The sequence below is a fragment of the Microcaecilia unicolor genome, chromosome 10 (genome assembly GCF_901765095.1).
Source record: "Microcaecilia unicolor chromosome 10, aMicUni1.1, whole genome shotgun sequence".
NCBI lineage: Eukaryota > Metazoa > Chordata > Amphibia > Gymnophiona > Siphonopidae > Microcaecilia > Microcaecilia unicolor.
This window is the reverse complement of record NC_044040.1, coordinates 173375470-173389695: the sequence shown is the minus strand read 5'-3', so window position 1 is coordinate 173389695 and position 14226 is coordinate 173375470. Positions and strand designations below refer to the sequence as shown.

Here is a 14226-nt window from a genome sequence, read left to right as displayed (position 1 = left end):
GCACCACCTGGGAAGTACAGGATACGCCAGGCCCCCTCCCTGCCAATCTTCAAATGTCTGCTTAAAGCCCACCTCTTCAATGTCGCCTTCGGCACCTAACCTCTACACCTTTACCCATGAAATCTAGACTTCCCCAACTTGACATTTCGTTCTTTAGATTGTAAGCTCCTTTGAGCAGGGACCGTCCTTCTTTGTTATTTTGTACAGCTAACCCTAGTAGCTCTCTAGAAATGTTAGTAGTAGTAGTAGTAGTAGTGTAAAAATTAGGCATTCAGTGAAATGTCTTTCTTCTGCAAGGTTCTGCACATTCGATAGCATCTATGTTGGTTCAAAAAGTCAGAGAGTGGGGAATGTTTTGAATTTGAAAATGTTCCTATGAATATTTTTCATATTTGCACAAAATCTCCCAGATTCTTTATATTTATTTATTTTAGAGCACTTATACCCCAGCTTTTCCCACAGAATGCAGGCTCAAGGTGGCTTACAAGAGACTGGAAAGGCTAACGCCAAACCAGAAAAAATACACATATAATAGTTAGAAACAGAGGGGAGAAAAAGAAAAAAGAGGAGAGATAAAGAAGTCCAAAATGGTCTGTCCATTTGATGTTGTGAAGGCGGCGACACGCTGTGACAGAGTATGGTAGCAATGCAGCTCTCTTCAACCGCCAAAAACAGCTGACTGTAAAGTGGACATCGCCGTACAGGACTGGCAAAGCAAGTGAAAGCCGACGGCTGAAAATGGGGACAGAAGTAAGTGAGATTCCCACGATGAGCAAAAGTCTTCAAGACACCTATGGCGATTTATATGGCGATTTGAGTTGTGTGCACAAATTTGGATATGCATCCATCTTGTGCACACAAGCTAATTGAATAACGAGCCAATCAGCACTGATAATTGGGCAATAACAAGCAATTATCAGCACTATTTGGCAATAAGAATTTATGCGCACATCTTTTTAGGCGTATTCTATAAAGGGGTGCGTGTAAATTCTTGGGCACATATCCAAAAGGGGGTATGGCCATAGAATTAGCATGGGCGGTTTGGGGGTGTACCTAAAATTTATGTACGTTATAGAATTAGTGGGATCTGCACCAAATTTACATGGGATCGGTGTAAATGGTTGCACCTAAATGTAGTTGTGGTTCCTGGTGCTAAGTGCTATTCTATAAAACATGCCTAACTGTACATGTTGTTTTATAGAATAATTCTAAACGCTATTTTTATGGTGCCATCATTTTAGGTGCCATTTATAGAATCTAGTCCAATGTGTTTTCAGAAACTTTTATAATGCAGATTTTTCTTATGCTATAAATAGATTTGTGATCTGATTTGGCATGTTTTAAAACCTGTATTCATACGATTTTTTTTTTCATTGGGCAGTTTCCTCCTACTCAATTATACTGTACTTTCAACTCAGTGGGAAACAGGTTTACGATGCGGCACTGTGAGCTGTGGTTTGCAACTACTCAAAGATTTCCACCCTCTGTTTGTATCCTCCTTCCTTCTAACCTAGTCTTGTCTGGCCAGGAACAGTGCACCAGGGCATCTGTAACCCTGCTACAATGAGCACTGAATTTGGCCAACAGGTGTTACCCTTATTAAGCAATGGCCGTGACCCCCCCCCCCCCCCCACGCACACCCAACGGCTTTGAATGACGATTCCACAATATACCTAGTCAACCTAGCAGGTGGAGGATCCAACTCAGGGGCTGAACTTGGAATTAGAGAATGACATGTCCCGTTTCCCCGCAAACTCTGTCCCCATCCACTGAAGCTTCAAACAGTTGATTTTATATTTAAATCTTTTATTACAGGATAAAAAGGAACAAACAATACTCTGAAATGTCATTTATAAAGCAAACTTGCTTTCCTGTTTCTTTGTGCCATCAGCCACCATCCAGCTGGATAGGCAGTGTCTTATAAGGTGGAAGATGAAGGATTTTTTTTTAAATTACATTTATCCTACTTTATCCCAAGCAAACTCAGGTTCAATGCTTTACATTTGAAAATACAGAGAGACAGAATAATAGGATTCAGTTATATCATGGGAGCAAGTAGATGGGTATGTCTGAAGCATGATAACAAAGTTGAGATTAGATTAGCATACCCAACTGGGCATTTAAAAGTCTGCCCTTTAATGATGCCACATCATATGTGCAAAGATAATCATTGCCATGTGTATACATGCACAGTGCACAACAGGCATCCATATTTCATATACACACACTTCAAAACTTAGCAAATAAACCAACTTTTACATAGACTCAGAGTACATCCAAAAGTTAATGTTTATTTTCACATTTCCATCTTCCAAAATTCTAGACAGCAGTAGCAGATATGCAGATCAGTAGGAGGGACCCAAAGCAGTCCAAGACAAGTCAGAAACAACATAGTTTATACCTAATTGTTTAACCATCCTTAGGATTCACCTTTGGGTTTAAAAAGCAAAACCATGTGCATGTAAGGAAGGACTGATCAAAATGAATTAAAACAAAGTTTAAAGCAAATGTCCTTAATACGTAATACTGGTAGTAAGTAATAAAGAAACAGTGATGGAATATTCATTCACACAGCAAACAGCCCGAGCCAATACATTTATTTTCGACTGAACATAATTAACTTTGTATGAATTTGGCGCGCGCGGCTACTAGTGTGCTGAACTGGACAATATTGCCAGTTGCCACATTTAGACTAAACTTCAGCAAGCATGGGGGAAGCCCTTCCTTCATTACCTGTCTGTGAAATAGTAGTAATAAAATAAGGCAAGTGCATTTTTACAATATAACATACCACTGCATTCCACAAAACAAAAGGAGCAAGTTCCCATATGCCACGTTAAATGTTCCCAGGAAGGTCTCAACCTAATAAATGATTTTTTTAAAAATTATAAGTCTTTTTGTTGAGCTGTAAAAAAGCTGGCTAAACGGGACCAGTGGAGGGAGGAGGGGGAAAAAAGATTTGCGGGACCTGACTGAGGTTTTCTTCATAATGTCCGATCAATGGCCTGGGCTCACGAACGCAGCACGCTAGCTCCAACTATGAGTCCTTGCAGTTCCTGATCCCCCGTTCTGAGTCCTCCTCCTGTGCGAATGGTAATGGGAAATGAAAGACAAAGCAATTGCAAACAGAGTGAAACTGAAGACCAATTAGGGTCCTCTCTTCCAGTGACATCATGCGTTGTGGGCAGGGAGGGTACTACGCTCAGGGACGACTCGGGCTGGAGTTGAGGAAGGAATGGGTGGGTGCTTGCACGTATGCTACACTGCAGGCAGGGAGGAACAGCCAACTAGCAGAGCAGAATGGAGTCAATGGATGGTAAAACAGCGGTAATACAATAGGTGCCATTTTACCACGGTTAAAGGGGTTATTACCGCTCCCGCGGGGCAAGGAAATAACTGCTGTTTGCACCCGCAGTATAAATCTGAAACTTTTTACCATTCCCACAGTTTTACCACTGTTAACTGTGTTTATCCATTCCCGTGTTATTCTCTACTAGGAATCTTTCACAAATACAGTGAACTTGTCACCTGAGCCACCTGTCAATGTAATGTTTTACATGTAATCAAAAATGAACAGAGGGAGGGACCATTTAAAATTCACATCATGTCCAATAATGCAAATGACTGTCTGAACTACATATTCCATGATTCTTTAGCAAATTTCAATCTTTTTCAAGCATGTCAACTAATTGACTGTAATCCAAGATCACGCTAATGGACTAATAAAAATGTTCTACTATATCATAAACAGCACACACATTTGAAAAACATGGAACACCAGTACTTCCTTCTAACCCTCCCCCCACTCAACCCCCTTCCCAGTCCATCTTCCCCTCTCTCTTACCATCTCCCCAGCTGATGTCATCAGCTTCAGCAAATAAAAGCATTATTAAGACAGACCAAATACTTCACAGATTATTTTTTTCTGAGTTCATTAACTTTATTGGCTGACATGATCATCACATTTCGCTTTTGCATATCTGAACACACCACACTGTCATCATGAGCCTGGTTCACTAGGCTTTTCCCCCCATTCTGTCTATGGGAAAAGTTCATCTTGACAAATCAGGTCACCTTGTTGTCCACTGTATTTCATACTAGAAATGTTGGCAGTACACAGAACAAAAGTGCTCATGGGGATTTCAAAATGCATACTTTAGTCTTCCCACCACCCTGCCATGTTTTACCATGGCTAAAAGCTTGGGTGCTATCATACACTAGGCGTAACATTTACCTTTTGAAAATTGCCCAGACCTCTCTGAGCCAAAGCAAGCCTGCACTGCCCACTGTAAACCCAGAGTCCCACCTCAGGCCCTCCAGCAGGAAATTTTCATGACATCAGGAAGAAAGGGATTGGGGTTTGGCTTATGCCTTTACTCAGTAATTCAACGCAAGTTACATTCTGGTACAGTAGGTACTTATCTGTGCCCAGCATGTTTACAATCTAAGTTTGCTATCTGAGACAACAACAAGTTAAGGGCCCCTTTTACCAAGCTTCAGCAAAAGGGGAGCCTGTGCTGTCATTGGCACATGTTTTTGACACACGCTAAAGCCCCTTTTTACCACAGCTGGTTTAAGGTAGTCTTTTTTTCTGCAGGAAATGACCATGCAGCAAGTAAAGCACTTGCTGCGCAGCCATTGGGGGGGGGGCCCTTACTGCCACCTATTGAGGTGGCGGTTGTAAGAAATGTAGAAATATATTGCATTTTCATAATAGGCCCTAGCTAAGATGTCTTTAAAAGAAAGCATTTAATATATCTTAGCTGTTTAAATCATTGCACAAAGGAATAGTGTTTTTCTGTAATAAGCAGGATGTAAAAAACTTCAGTCAAGCTCCAGAGCTGAGCCATAAATGAAAAGGTGATGACAGATGAAAGTCAGACCAGAGAACTTGCAGTGAACCCTAAACAAGAAACACCTAGGGGAGGGAGGGAGGGAGATGAGCAGAAAGTGATAAGTCCCAGCTGCTAGTTTGGAAAGGTACATGTGATCAGTGTCCAATGAGACAACTCAAAGGGTAGACAAAGAAAATATGCCATATATAATCAAGCTGCTGTAGAAGTTGGGTGTGTGTGCATGTATGCAAGCTCGCAGTTTAGAGCTGCCGGAACACACATCCATTCTTGCAAGGATGACTTTTGATTTTTGAATAATAAATTGCTTAATTAAGCTTTGGTTCATCAATCTGATTTTATGAGTCCTATTTTTGTATAGGTTCTCAGGTTATCTGGGGGCCATTTATAACAGCGCTAAGGGCTCTCATGCTAACACGATACTGCCGGGTGTACCCGGATACGATGGCACGCAGGGTAGGAAATACCGCCGAGCTGCTGCGGTAGCCTGGTGGTACTTCCTGTTTAGTGAGTGGTAAGCCCGCGTTGGGCTTACTGCCGCTTTGTAAAAGGGGCCCTGAGTGACTTCCCGAAGATCTCAAGGTCCAGCAGTATGATTTGAACCCTGCCTTATTCTTAGCCCATCTTTGAGGATACCAAGAGAAGGCACTGGGGGCTAAACTTGCCTACTGTGTTGGAACTCTTCATTTAAGTGCCCCACTCAAATCCTACCTAAACTTTCCTGAGGCAATTTTTAATCATAAATCTGGTTCTTCTTGGTCATGGCCTTTTTTTTATTTTTTATTAGGTTGTATAAAAATGAACTGCCTGAAACCTTTCTTGTCTTTATGTTTATCCAGATTATAAGCTCTGTCTCTTCTGTGTGCCTGTATGGCGCTGCCTACATCTTGTAGTACTACAGAAATATGTGATTGTAGTAGTTTAGCTTCAATCCATCCTCCAAATGAATATTAATGTGTCAGTGTAGGTGCATATGTATTCTGCTAAAAAAACTACATGCAAACATTCACAATCTTCAGTCAAATTGATCCCCAACAGCTGCACTGGCACGGTTAAGCAATTTCTTATAGTCATTTCTGAAAAAGAAAAAAAAGACCAATCATAATTACCAGAATGCACCTAAGGTATCAGTCACAGTTACAGTATAGATCTCTACTACTACTACTATTTAGCATTTCTATAGCGCTACAAGGCGTACGCAGCGCTGCACAAACATAGAAGAAAGACAGCTCAAAGAGCTTACAATCTAATAGACAAAAAATAAATAAAGTTAAAAATTCAGATTTCTCAGTGGAGCAGGATTTCTTTCCAGACTTAAGGCTGATCCATTCTTGAGCCTAGGCGCAGACATACTGAAACAGTTGTACAATATGAAAGTAACCTAAAAGTGGCAGAAAGCAGGTTTCAAAGAGCCATCATGGGGGTAATTCTACAGAGTGGGCACTAACCATACGTGCTGATTATATGCATAAATGATTAAAATAATGACATATATCTGCATAATTGCCAATATTCTGCATGTGCTAGTTTGTAAATAAGTGCATATCTTATAAAGCATATATTTACAGGTAGGTGTACACATAAGCCATGGGCATAGTTTGGGGGGGCATTGCCCCCCCCCCCCAAACAAGCTGCCACCTGAGTGGAAAGCCGCCAGATTGCCACCCCATTTTTCCTGCCTGTACCTGTAATGGTAGTTCTCTGTGGGCAGTAGATCATCTAGCCACACAGACCCACCCTCCCACCCGGAGTTGCTTCCAGCTTTTTGATTAATTAAGGCGGGAGGGCTGAGTGTGCAGTATATATAGTACCTGTCAGTGGTGGGAAGGCAGGGACATGCACAGAGAGCTCTTTTAGAGTTTTCTGTGCTTTGGAAGGGCCAGGTCAGTCACGTCACCAGGGAGTAACTTCAGCTGTGTGGCTACATGATCACTGTCCATGGAGAAGCTGTAGGAGAGAAGAGCTTCCAGGGCAGGTCTAAAGCAGCATCTTGTGAAGCTTGTCGGTGGCTCAGGGGATTGGAAGATGGGGGGGGGGGGAGCGATACCGGGTGCAGTGGAGCTGGAAGGAGAGAAAGAAATTAGAAGACTCCAGGTGCTATGGCAGTGACAGGGGGGGCAATAACGGGCCCCACTTGGCTGGAAGGAGAGCGAGAGAGACAGATAGATGCTTACCTGCGCGGCTTTGGGGGGGGGGGGTGGGGAAGGGTTAAAATAATGAGTCCACCGGTGGGGGGGGGGGGTAAGGGGGAGAGATACCAGACTGCAGGGGGGGTGATACTGGGCCCCACGGGGTTGGGAGAGAGACAGATGCATACCTGCAGATTTGGAGGGGGTGGGGAAGGGTAAAAAAGATGGGACATCACTGGGGGGGGGGTTATTACATGCCATAGACAAAACTTCAGCTATGTGCCACACCCAACCCCCCCCCCCCCCCATAACTTTTAGTCCCTGCCTAGGCCCTTCCTTCAAGATCTTGATAATTAAACTCAACAAGCATGATCAGCCATGAACAATCCCACCAAGAACTGGGCATTATTCTTTTAAATATTAACTTTGTATATACACAAGTGCACATACACCTCACAGGGCAGTGTCTGAACGCCTTTATGCAGGTAAGTAGCTTATTTGAAAACTGAGCACCCTTGGAGCAGGTAAAGGGGCACAGTGATGGTTCCTTGAGTTAGTATGACTGACAGGTTCTACTGTTTTGCTTTGACAGCATTTGCTCCTCGACATCGCCTAAATCTGACATCTTAGGCAACTGTCTAGTTTACCTAGAGGCTAAAGCCAGCCTTGAATTTAAACTATGTAGTGAAAATGAGACACTTGTGTCTCCTTGTTCCATTCTGTTCCCCATCCCCTTTGTGATGAAAATAAGACTTCTAGGTGATATGTGCGTTCATTTATAGGATCACTCTTCAGAGATAGTGGATATTAAGATCAGGCTTTACTCTGACACATCCTTCCTATATAATAATTCTCACCTCCAACAGGATGTGCCTGGGACCGTGCCTGCCGGAAGTGGTCTGCTAGGCAGGCAGGCAGGCACTGATGTCAGTGACGTCAGTGACAGACAATTTGGCAAAGCAAAACAATCGGAGTGCTGGCCATTAAGACACAGGGTTGATAGGACAGTTTTAAAATACTGAAGGAACCGAAAGTGTTAAATGGGGGGAGGGGGGGAGTTCTGAACGACTGAAAGACATGAACATTTGGGAAAGGAAAACAATCTGAATGCTGGCCATTAGGACACAGGGTAGATAGGAGAGTTTTAAAAGACTGAAGGAAACGAAAGTGTTAAACTGGAGAAGGGGGGGGGGGAGTTGTGAATGACTGAAAGACGTGCAAATTTGGGACAGGAAAACAATCTGAATGCTGGCCATTAGGACACAGGGTACATAGGAGAGTTTTAAAAGACTGAAGGAACTGAAAGTGTTCGGGGGGGGGGGGGGGGGCAGTTCTGAATGAATGAAAGAAATGAAAATTTACGAGAGGAACACAATCTGAATGCCGGGCATTTGGACACAGGGTAGATAGGACACTTTAAAAAAAAAAAAGAAGGGCGTGAAAGTGTTACATCTTGGGGGAGGGGTGAGGAGGAAAGCGGTGGGATATCCGGATACTGGCCATTAGGGCCACGGGGGTACATAGACTTTTGAAAGCCTTAAGGAACCCAAAGTGTGGGAAGGAGGAGGAAAAGGAGGGGAGGGAACGGGGTGAGGGGCATTAGGAACAGGGGAGGGGGCTCTGCCACACACTCTCATTCTCACACACACACTGTCACACAGACAGTCTCACTTTGTCACACACCCGCACATTCACTCTGGCTCTCTCTCTCTCAAACATACACACTCCCAGGAAAACCTTGCTAGCGTCCATTTCATTCCTTCCAGAAACGGGCCTTTTTTACTAGTTACTTAGTAACTTCGGTAAGTGCTCAGTGACATCATGAGCAGCGAGACCAAACCCTAACGACAGGTGAGGCTGATCTTAACCTCTAACAATGTTTTAATATCTCTTAAAATATCTTATCATACACACAAGTAGTTACATTTGACAGTAAAATGCATGCCTGCATTGCAGTATAGCTATTTGCCCTTGCACTGTTTGCTTATTACATAAAAGCCTTTGAATTCACCTTCTTTTTCTTTCTCGTTTTTATTGACTTCAGCTTCTTGCTGTTTTTCAAAATGGAAGTGAATGTATCTAGGGAAATTTGTACTGTTACTTTCATCTCTAAATCTGACAACTTGCCTGTGGAGAGAGGAACAAGAAAGTACATTGGTTTCTTTCAATAACACGAGCTCAGCAACCATTTTAGTTTCTGCCTCTTTTGTATTTTCTCCTGATTTAGCCTTTCCTTTTGCTATAATCTTTGCTCTCACTGCACCTCCTTTGAAGGATCGGGCCTAGCTTTAGGTTAGGGTGAGCGGGGCACCGCTGAGAGCCCTGAGTGTGTGTCCCAACAACCTAAACTGTCCTGAACGCTGCGTGCAGACAAACCAGAAGCATCACTTTTAGACTCTAGCCTGTGTATATATTTCAATTTGTTTATTAATTTTTCCATTTAAACAAGAATACACTTGCTTTGAAATACAGCCATAACACATTATTTAAGAAACCATAACAACATTCAAAATTAAATCTTCAAGAGAAAATAATAATATGTTTCCCTAAACATAAAACTTTTTCTTTTAATCATGATTCTTTAAGCTTTCTTAGACCCCATTATTAAAGGGGGCGATCAGAGTTAGGGAAGAATTATTACAAATCTTTAATCAAAGAAATTAAGGCGGCATATATTCTCCCATAATATTTCTAACTATTACAGTTGTTTAAAATCAAGAAATGATTTTAGACTATCTGGTGAATAAAAGGTGTATTTAACCTGGCCCAACCTAACAAGGCATTTACATGGATAGGCAAGAAAAAACATCCCTCCTATCTCAAGCGTTCTTTTTTTAAATGCCAAGAAGGCTTTCCTTCTCTGTTGGGTCGATTTTGTAACATCAGGAAAAATCTGCACCTTTACTCCTCCAAAACAGGTTTGTAAATTCCTAAAGTACATTTTCATAATATTATTCAAGTCCTGTTCAAAAATTAAGGAAACAATCAAAGTTGACCTTTGCGTAGTCTCATCTACAGTTTGTTCCAAAATAGCTGATATATCATCAAGATCTAAAGTGTGTGGTACTTCTTGTTTTTTTCCCAATTCTCCCTTAGAAGCTGAAATATAATATAATTTGTTAACCGGGGGTATTGCATCCAGGGGTATTTTCAAAACTTCATTGAGGTATTTTTTGAACAAGTCATGTGGGTTAATCCCAGGGAGTTGGGGAAAATTCAATAGTCGCAGATTAAGTCTCCTATTAAAATTTTCAATTTGTTCCACTTTTCTTCGCATCTCAAGATTATCTTTTATCACTCCACTTTTAAATTCTTGAATAGAGTCTACTTTCTGCTGAAGAGCAGTTACTTTTTCTGCTATTTCCCCTTTAATCAGGTCTATCTTTGAATTCAAATCTTGAAATTTTTTATCAAAGGTGCTGACTTCTCCTGAAGTCTGTTGCAACGTCACATCCATTTTATTCAACATTGTCTATATCATATCTAGATTTACCTCCTTCGTTCGTCCTGAGGCTCCTGCCTTTATTCCCAGCGTCTGCTCTAGCATCTCCCGACCCTCACTGGGAGCTCTGCCCACAACACTTCCGGTAGGGCTACGCTCCTCATCGGGTTTCGCTACTGACGCTGGACACGGAGGTTTCATAGTTGTCGGTGGAGAGAGAGATATTTCCTCTCCCAGCAGGGTCCCTGCTTCCCCAGAGATCCCCGCTATGGGATCCATACCTCCGAATGATTGGGAGACTGGCGCGAAGAAGCGTTCGAGGCCTGTTTGGATCGTCGAGGGAGTCGAGGTAGGTGGGGGAACTGTCCGCGTCACCCCCTTTCTTTTAGAATGCGGCATTTTTCACAGAAAGATTTGTATTCCAAACCAGGATTCAGAGCGTCTCTTCACACAACTTGTTACGCCGCCATCTTGGATCGCCCCCTCTAGCCTGTGTATAAATCAAGGTCACCACAGTGCAATGCTAATGTGTGAACATAAGAGAAATCAGCAGAGGGGCTGATACAGAGCAAAACCTAGAGGAATAGAACAGGGAAATAGACATTTTGGGCCATAGCTTGAGGGGAAGGTTTTGTTGGCGCACTCCTGGGGTATGTTCGGGTATTCCTATAAAGTATCACATACCACTTAAAATGAGTATCTTGTTAGGCAGACTGGATGGACCATACAGGTCTTTATCTGCCGTCATTTACTATGATACTATGTTATGTTAATGGTGGTCCCTGGATAAAGGGGCATGTTAATGGTACCCTCCCCCACACCCAGTTTACATAACCTATCCCCTCTCTGCGGGGTGGTAGGGAGCACTATCAACATGCCTCCTTTCTCCACAGTAGGGGCATTTCCATGCTTCTTTCTGGGGGGGCATCAACACTCCCACCCAGTGCAACAGCTGTCCCTGAGGAGGCCTTGAAAAGGACACCCAGCATGTCTCCTTTTCCCTTCTCATAGTTTTGTTAGCTTCTCTGGAACAGCACATTTTGTTATATGGGTCCATTCCTAAGGAATACTTTACCATAACAATTTCAAGACATTAGCATTTATTTGCCATTTAGAAAACACTTAAAACCTGGTTGTTTGTTCAAAAGTATGATTTTTGAAGCATTTCATATAGAAAAGTATTTAAAACCTTGCTGCTTGTTTAAAATTGTTATTATTGGTACATATCATCAATTCTGATATTCTAGCTTTTTAAGATGTTTGTATTACACAAGGTCTCTGTAAGGGAGTCTATAGGACACTACCATTTCCCCTTAATGACACTCCCTCACAGTGGCAGAATCACCTTAAATCTCACAGTCCCGCTTGGGGGGGGGGGGGCAGGAAATGACATGGGGTGATGCAAGAAAGGGAAAAGTTCATATACCAGCTGAAGGAAAAGGTCGGGGAGGAAACTGTTGTAGATAGGTGCCCACATTTCAAAATGATTGTGGCTGCTAAACATCATACAGACAACCCCTTCCTGGACACAAAGAAAGACCTTGCTCAATACTGAGAGTGCTCAGCACCCACTGGCATCCACTGAGCTGGCTCCTATGAATGCTGTGGGGACAGAGGCTTGCTGTAGCTGGGGAGAGAAGACAGTATTGATATTGTATAGGAGTAGAAGGTCAAAATTCATCACTGCTGATCTGAAAGGATGCAGGACTGCTGTGCTCAGTACTCATGGCCATTAACCATGGTGCACTTGGACTAGGGAATCAAATGCAGCTCATGTGCACTCTGTGTGAGTGTATATAAAAACAAACCCCCTGATATTCAGCCAGCAGCGGTGAGCTTTTTTCTACTTGCTGATTGATGCCAACTAAAATAGACCTGGACAATCAATGCCTGGCCACATCTGGGCACCAGCACTGAAAATTTGGGTCTGCAGTGATATTCAGCACCATCCTGATTGGGCAAAGTTAAGATTGGTTAGGTACTTGAGTACCCGAATAACATCGGTGCTACATTACTTCCAGGACTGGCCCGACTTCAGCCCAGCACAGCCCAGGCAGTGCTATAATGGCTGAAGCCGATATTTAGCAGCAATGCCCGGTTAAGTTGCCACTGAACATCGGTGGCTGGTCAGCTCAGTGTAGTTTAAGTGGGCAGGAACCTCTTCTGCCCATTTAAGCCACGCTTAATATCTACCCCAAAAACAACAAGAACAAAAAATCATGGAGTCAAGCAGGCTTCTACCAAACCCTATCAATAGATAATGTCCGCCTTTGCGACATAATGTAAGCCACATTGAGGCTGCAAATAGGTGGGAAAATGTGGGATACAAATGCAGCAAATAAATAAATAAATAAATAATAAAATCCCCTTGTAATCTGATTGGACATTATACACTCCAGTCAGATTTTCCCATGAACACATCACCTTTTTTTCTCTCCACCAGTGCTTCTAAGATATCATTTGCAGGCAGCTCTCCTATACAGTTATGATCCAGATCCAGCTCAGACAAGTGATCTGAATACCTGATCAGGCTGCATTCAAAAAAAAGATGGAAGACCGGGGGTTAACATCAGTACTCCATTTCAGTCTTTGGCAATTTCAGTCTTTACAGACTGGCCTAAAACTCACATTCTGTGTGTTTCTAAAGACTTACTAACTTAGCAACTGGGAGAACTCCAGGACTCCAGTCTCTCCTTCATCACCTCGTCCATCGATGCCATTATCAGCCAGATGTAATTTGGCTAACCAGGGACCTACTACAGCAGCGTCTCTCTTTTTTTTGTTTTTTCCTATCAACCAAATAAAACAACAGTTTAGAAATAATTTTTTGGTAAAGGTAAGGTAAATGTAATCCCCTATATGCAAGTACCAAGTTGTGAACAACTTATGGGGGCTGCCACGTGTGAGTCAATTTCTTTGCAGACTATTTAGGTTAAATGAAAAACTGATGACATGCAAAATTAAAGAAAATGCTGATTTTAAGTCCTGATTTTGCATTGGTCTTCTTTCTGCCTCTGCTTACAAAATAAGTTGTAGTGGATGACAAGTCAGCTTGCCTCAGCTTGTTTTCCCACCCACCTTCCTCCTCTCCCCCTCCCCCACACATCAGGGTTGATAACCTTTATGGGCCTGGTATTGGCTAAATCTAATTACTGCATCTCCTGAGGGTTGTGGGTGCAGGTGGGAGGCCTCCTGATCTTGGCTGCAACATTTCAAATGCACATCCAGCCCTACATAGTATTTTCAAAACTTGCGGGATAGCTATGCTTGTCCTTGTGCATCACAAGATCAGTAGATCAGGCATAACAAGCTTTGAAAATGCTCATGATGTTGGTATGTTGTGATGAGTGGCATACCAACTGGAAGAGATTTCTGTGCTACTATGTGGTATGTGTATCAGTGGTTGCCAGTCTATGCTTTTTACACCCAGGCCTGGCTTCACGAGCACATATTCTCATTTCTCTCCAGTTTTAGAACTGTCTGCTGCATTTCCACCCCCTACTCAGGCAGACTGGCTGTGCTGCCAAAAGTACAGAAGTGCAAGATTGCTAGGGTGGCTAATAAATGCAGTCCTAGAATGCGAGCCTTAAGACTAAACTCCATCCACGCTGCCGTTTCTACCACCACCACCACCTTTCTCCTCACTTTATTCGTAAAGCAGGAGAAGCTGATGGAGCCAGTCCTGGGGCACAGTGACAGCAGCTGTCAGTAAGTGGAGCCTAAGTCAACACATTCTCACTAGCCTCTTATGATGGACCTACTTTCCAATTGGGAAGCCCATGCATGACGGTGAGACAAAGTC

General features: G+C 42.8%; 1 protein-coding gene across 6 annotated transcripts in view; it reads right to left on the bottom strand.

The window, feature by feature from the left end:
• Positions 1–5148: 5148 nt before the first annotated feature.
• The window catches only part of LOC115479302, a 59505-nt gene continuing 50427 nt past the window's right edge, over positions 5149–14226 (bottom strand). For 4 of the 6 annotated variants that reach the window (XM_030217163.1, XM_030217165.1, XM_030217168.1 and 1 more), the window contains 4 exons: positions 13078–13213; positions 12849–12955; positions 8994–9109; positions 5149–5929 (listed from right to left, as the gene is read on the bottom strand). In XM_030217163.1, coding sequence (XP_030073023.1) covers positions 5924–5929; positions 8994–9109; positions 12849–12955; positions 13078–13213 — 365 coding nt within the window. In that variant the 3' untranslated portion in view covers positions 5149–5923. Of the gene's footprint in view, positions 5930–8993; positions 9110–12848; positions 12956–13077; positions 13214–14226 lie in introns of those variants that run through there. The other 2 variants (XM_030217167.1, XM_030217166.1) reach the window with 2 other exon arrangements.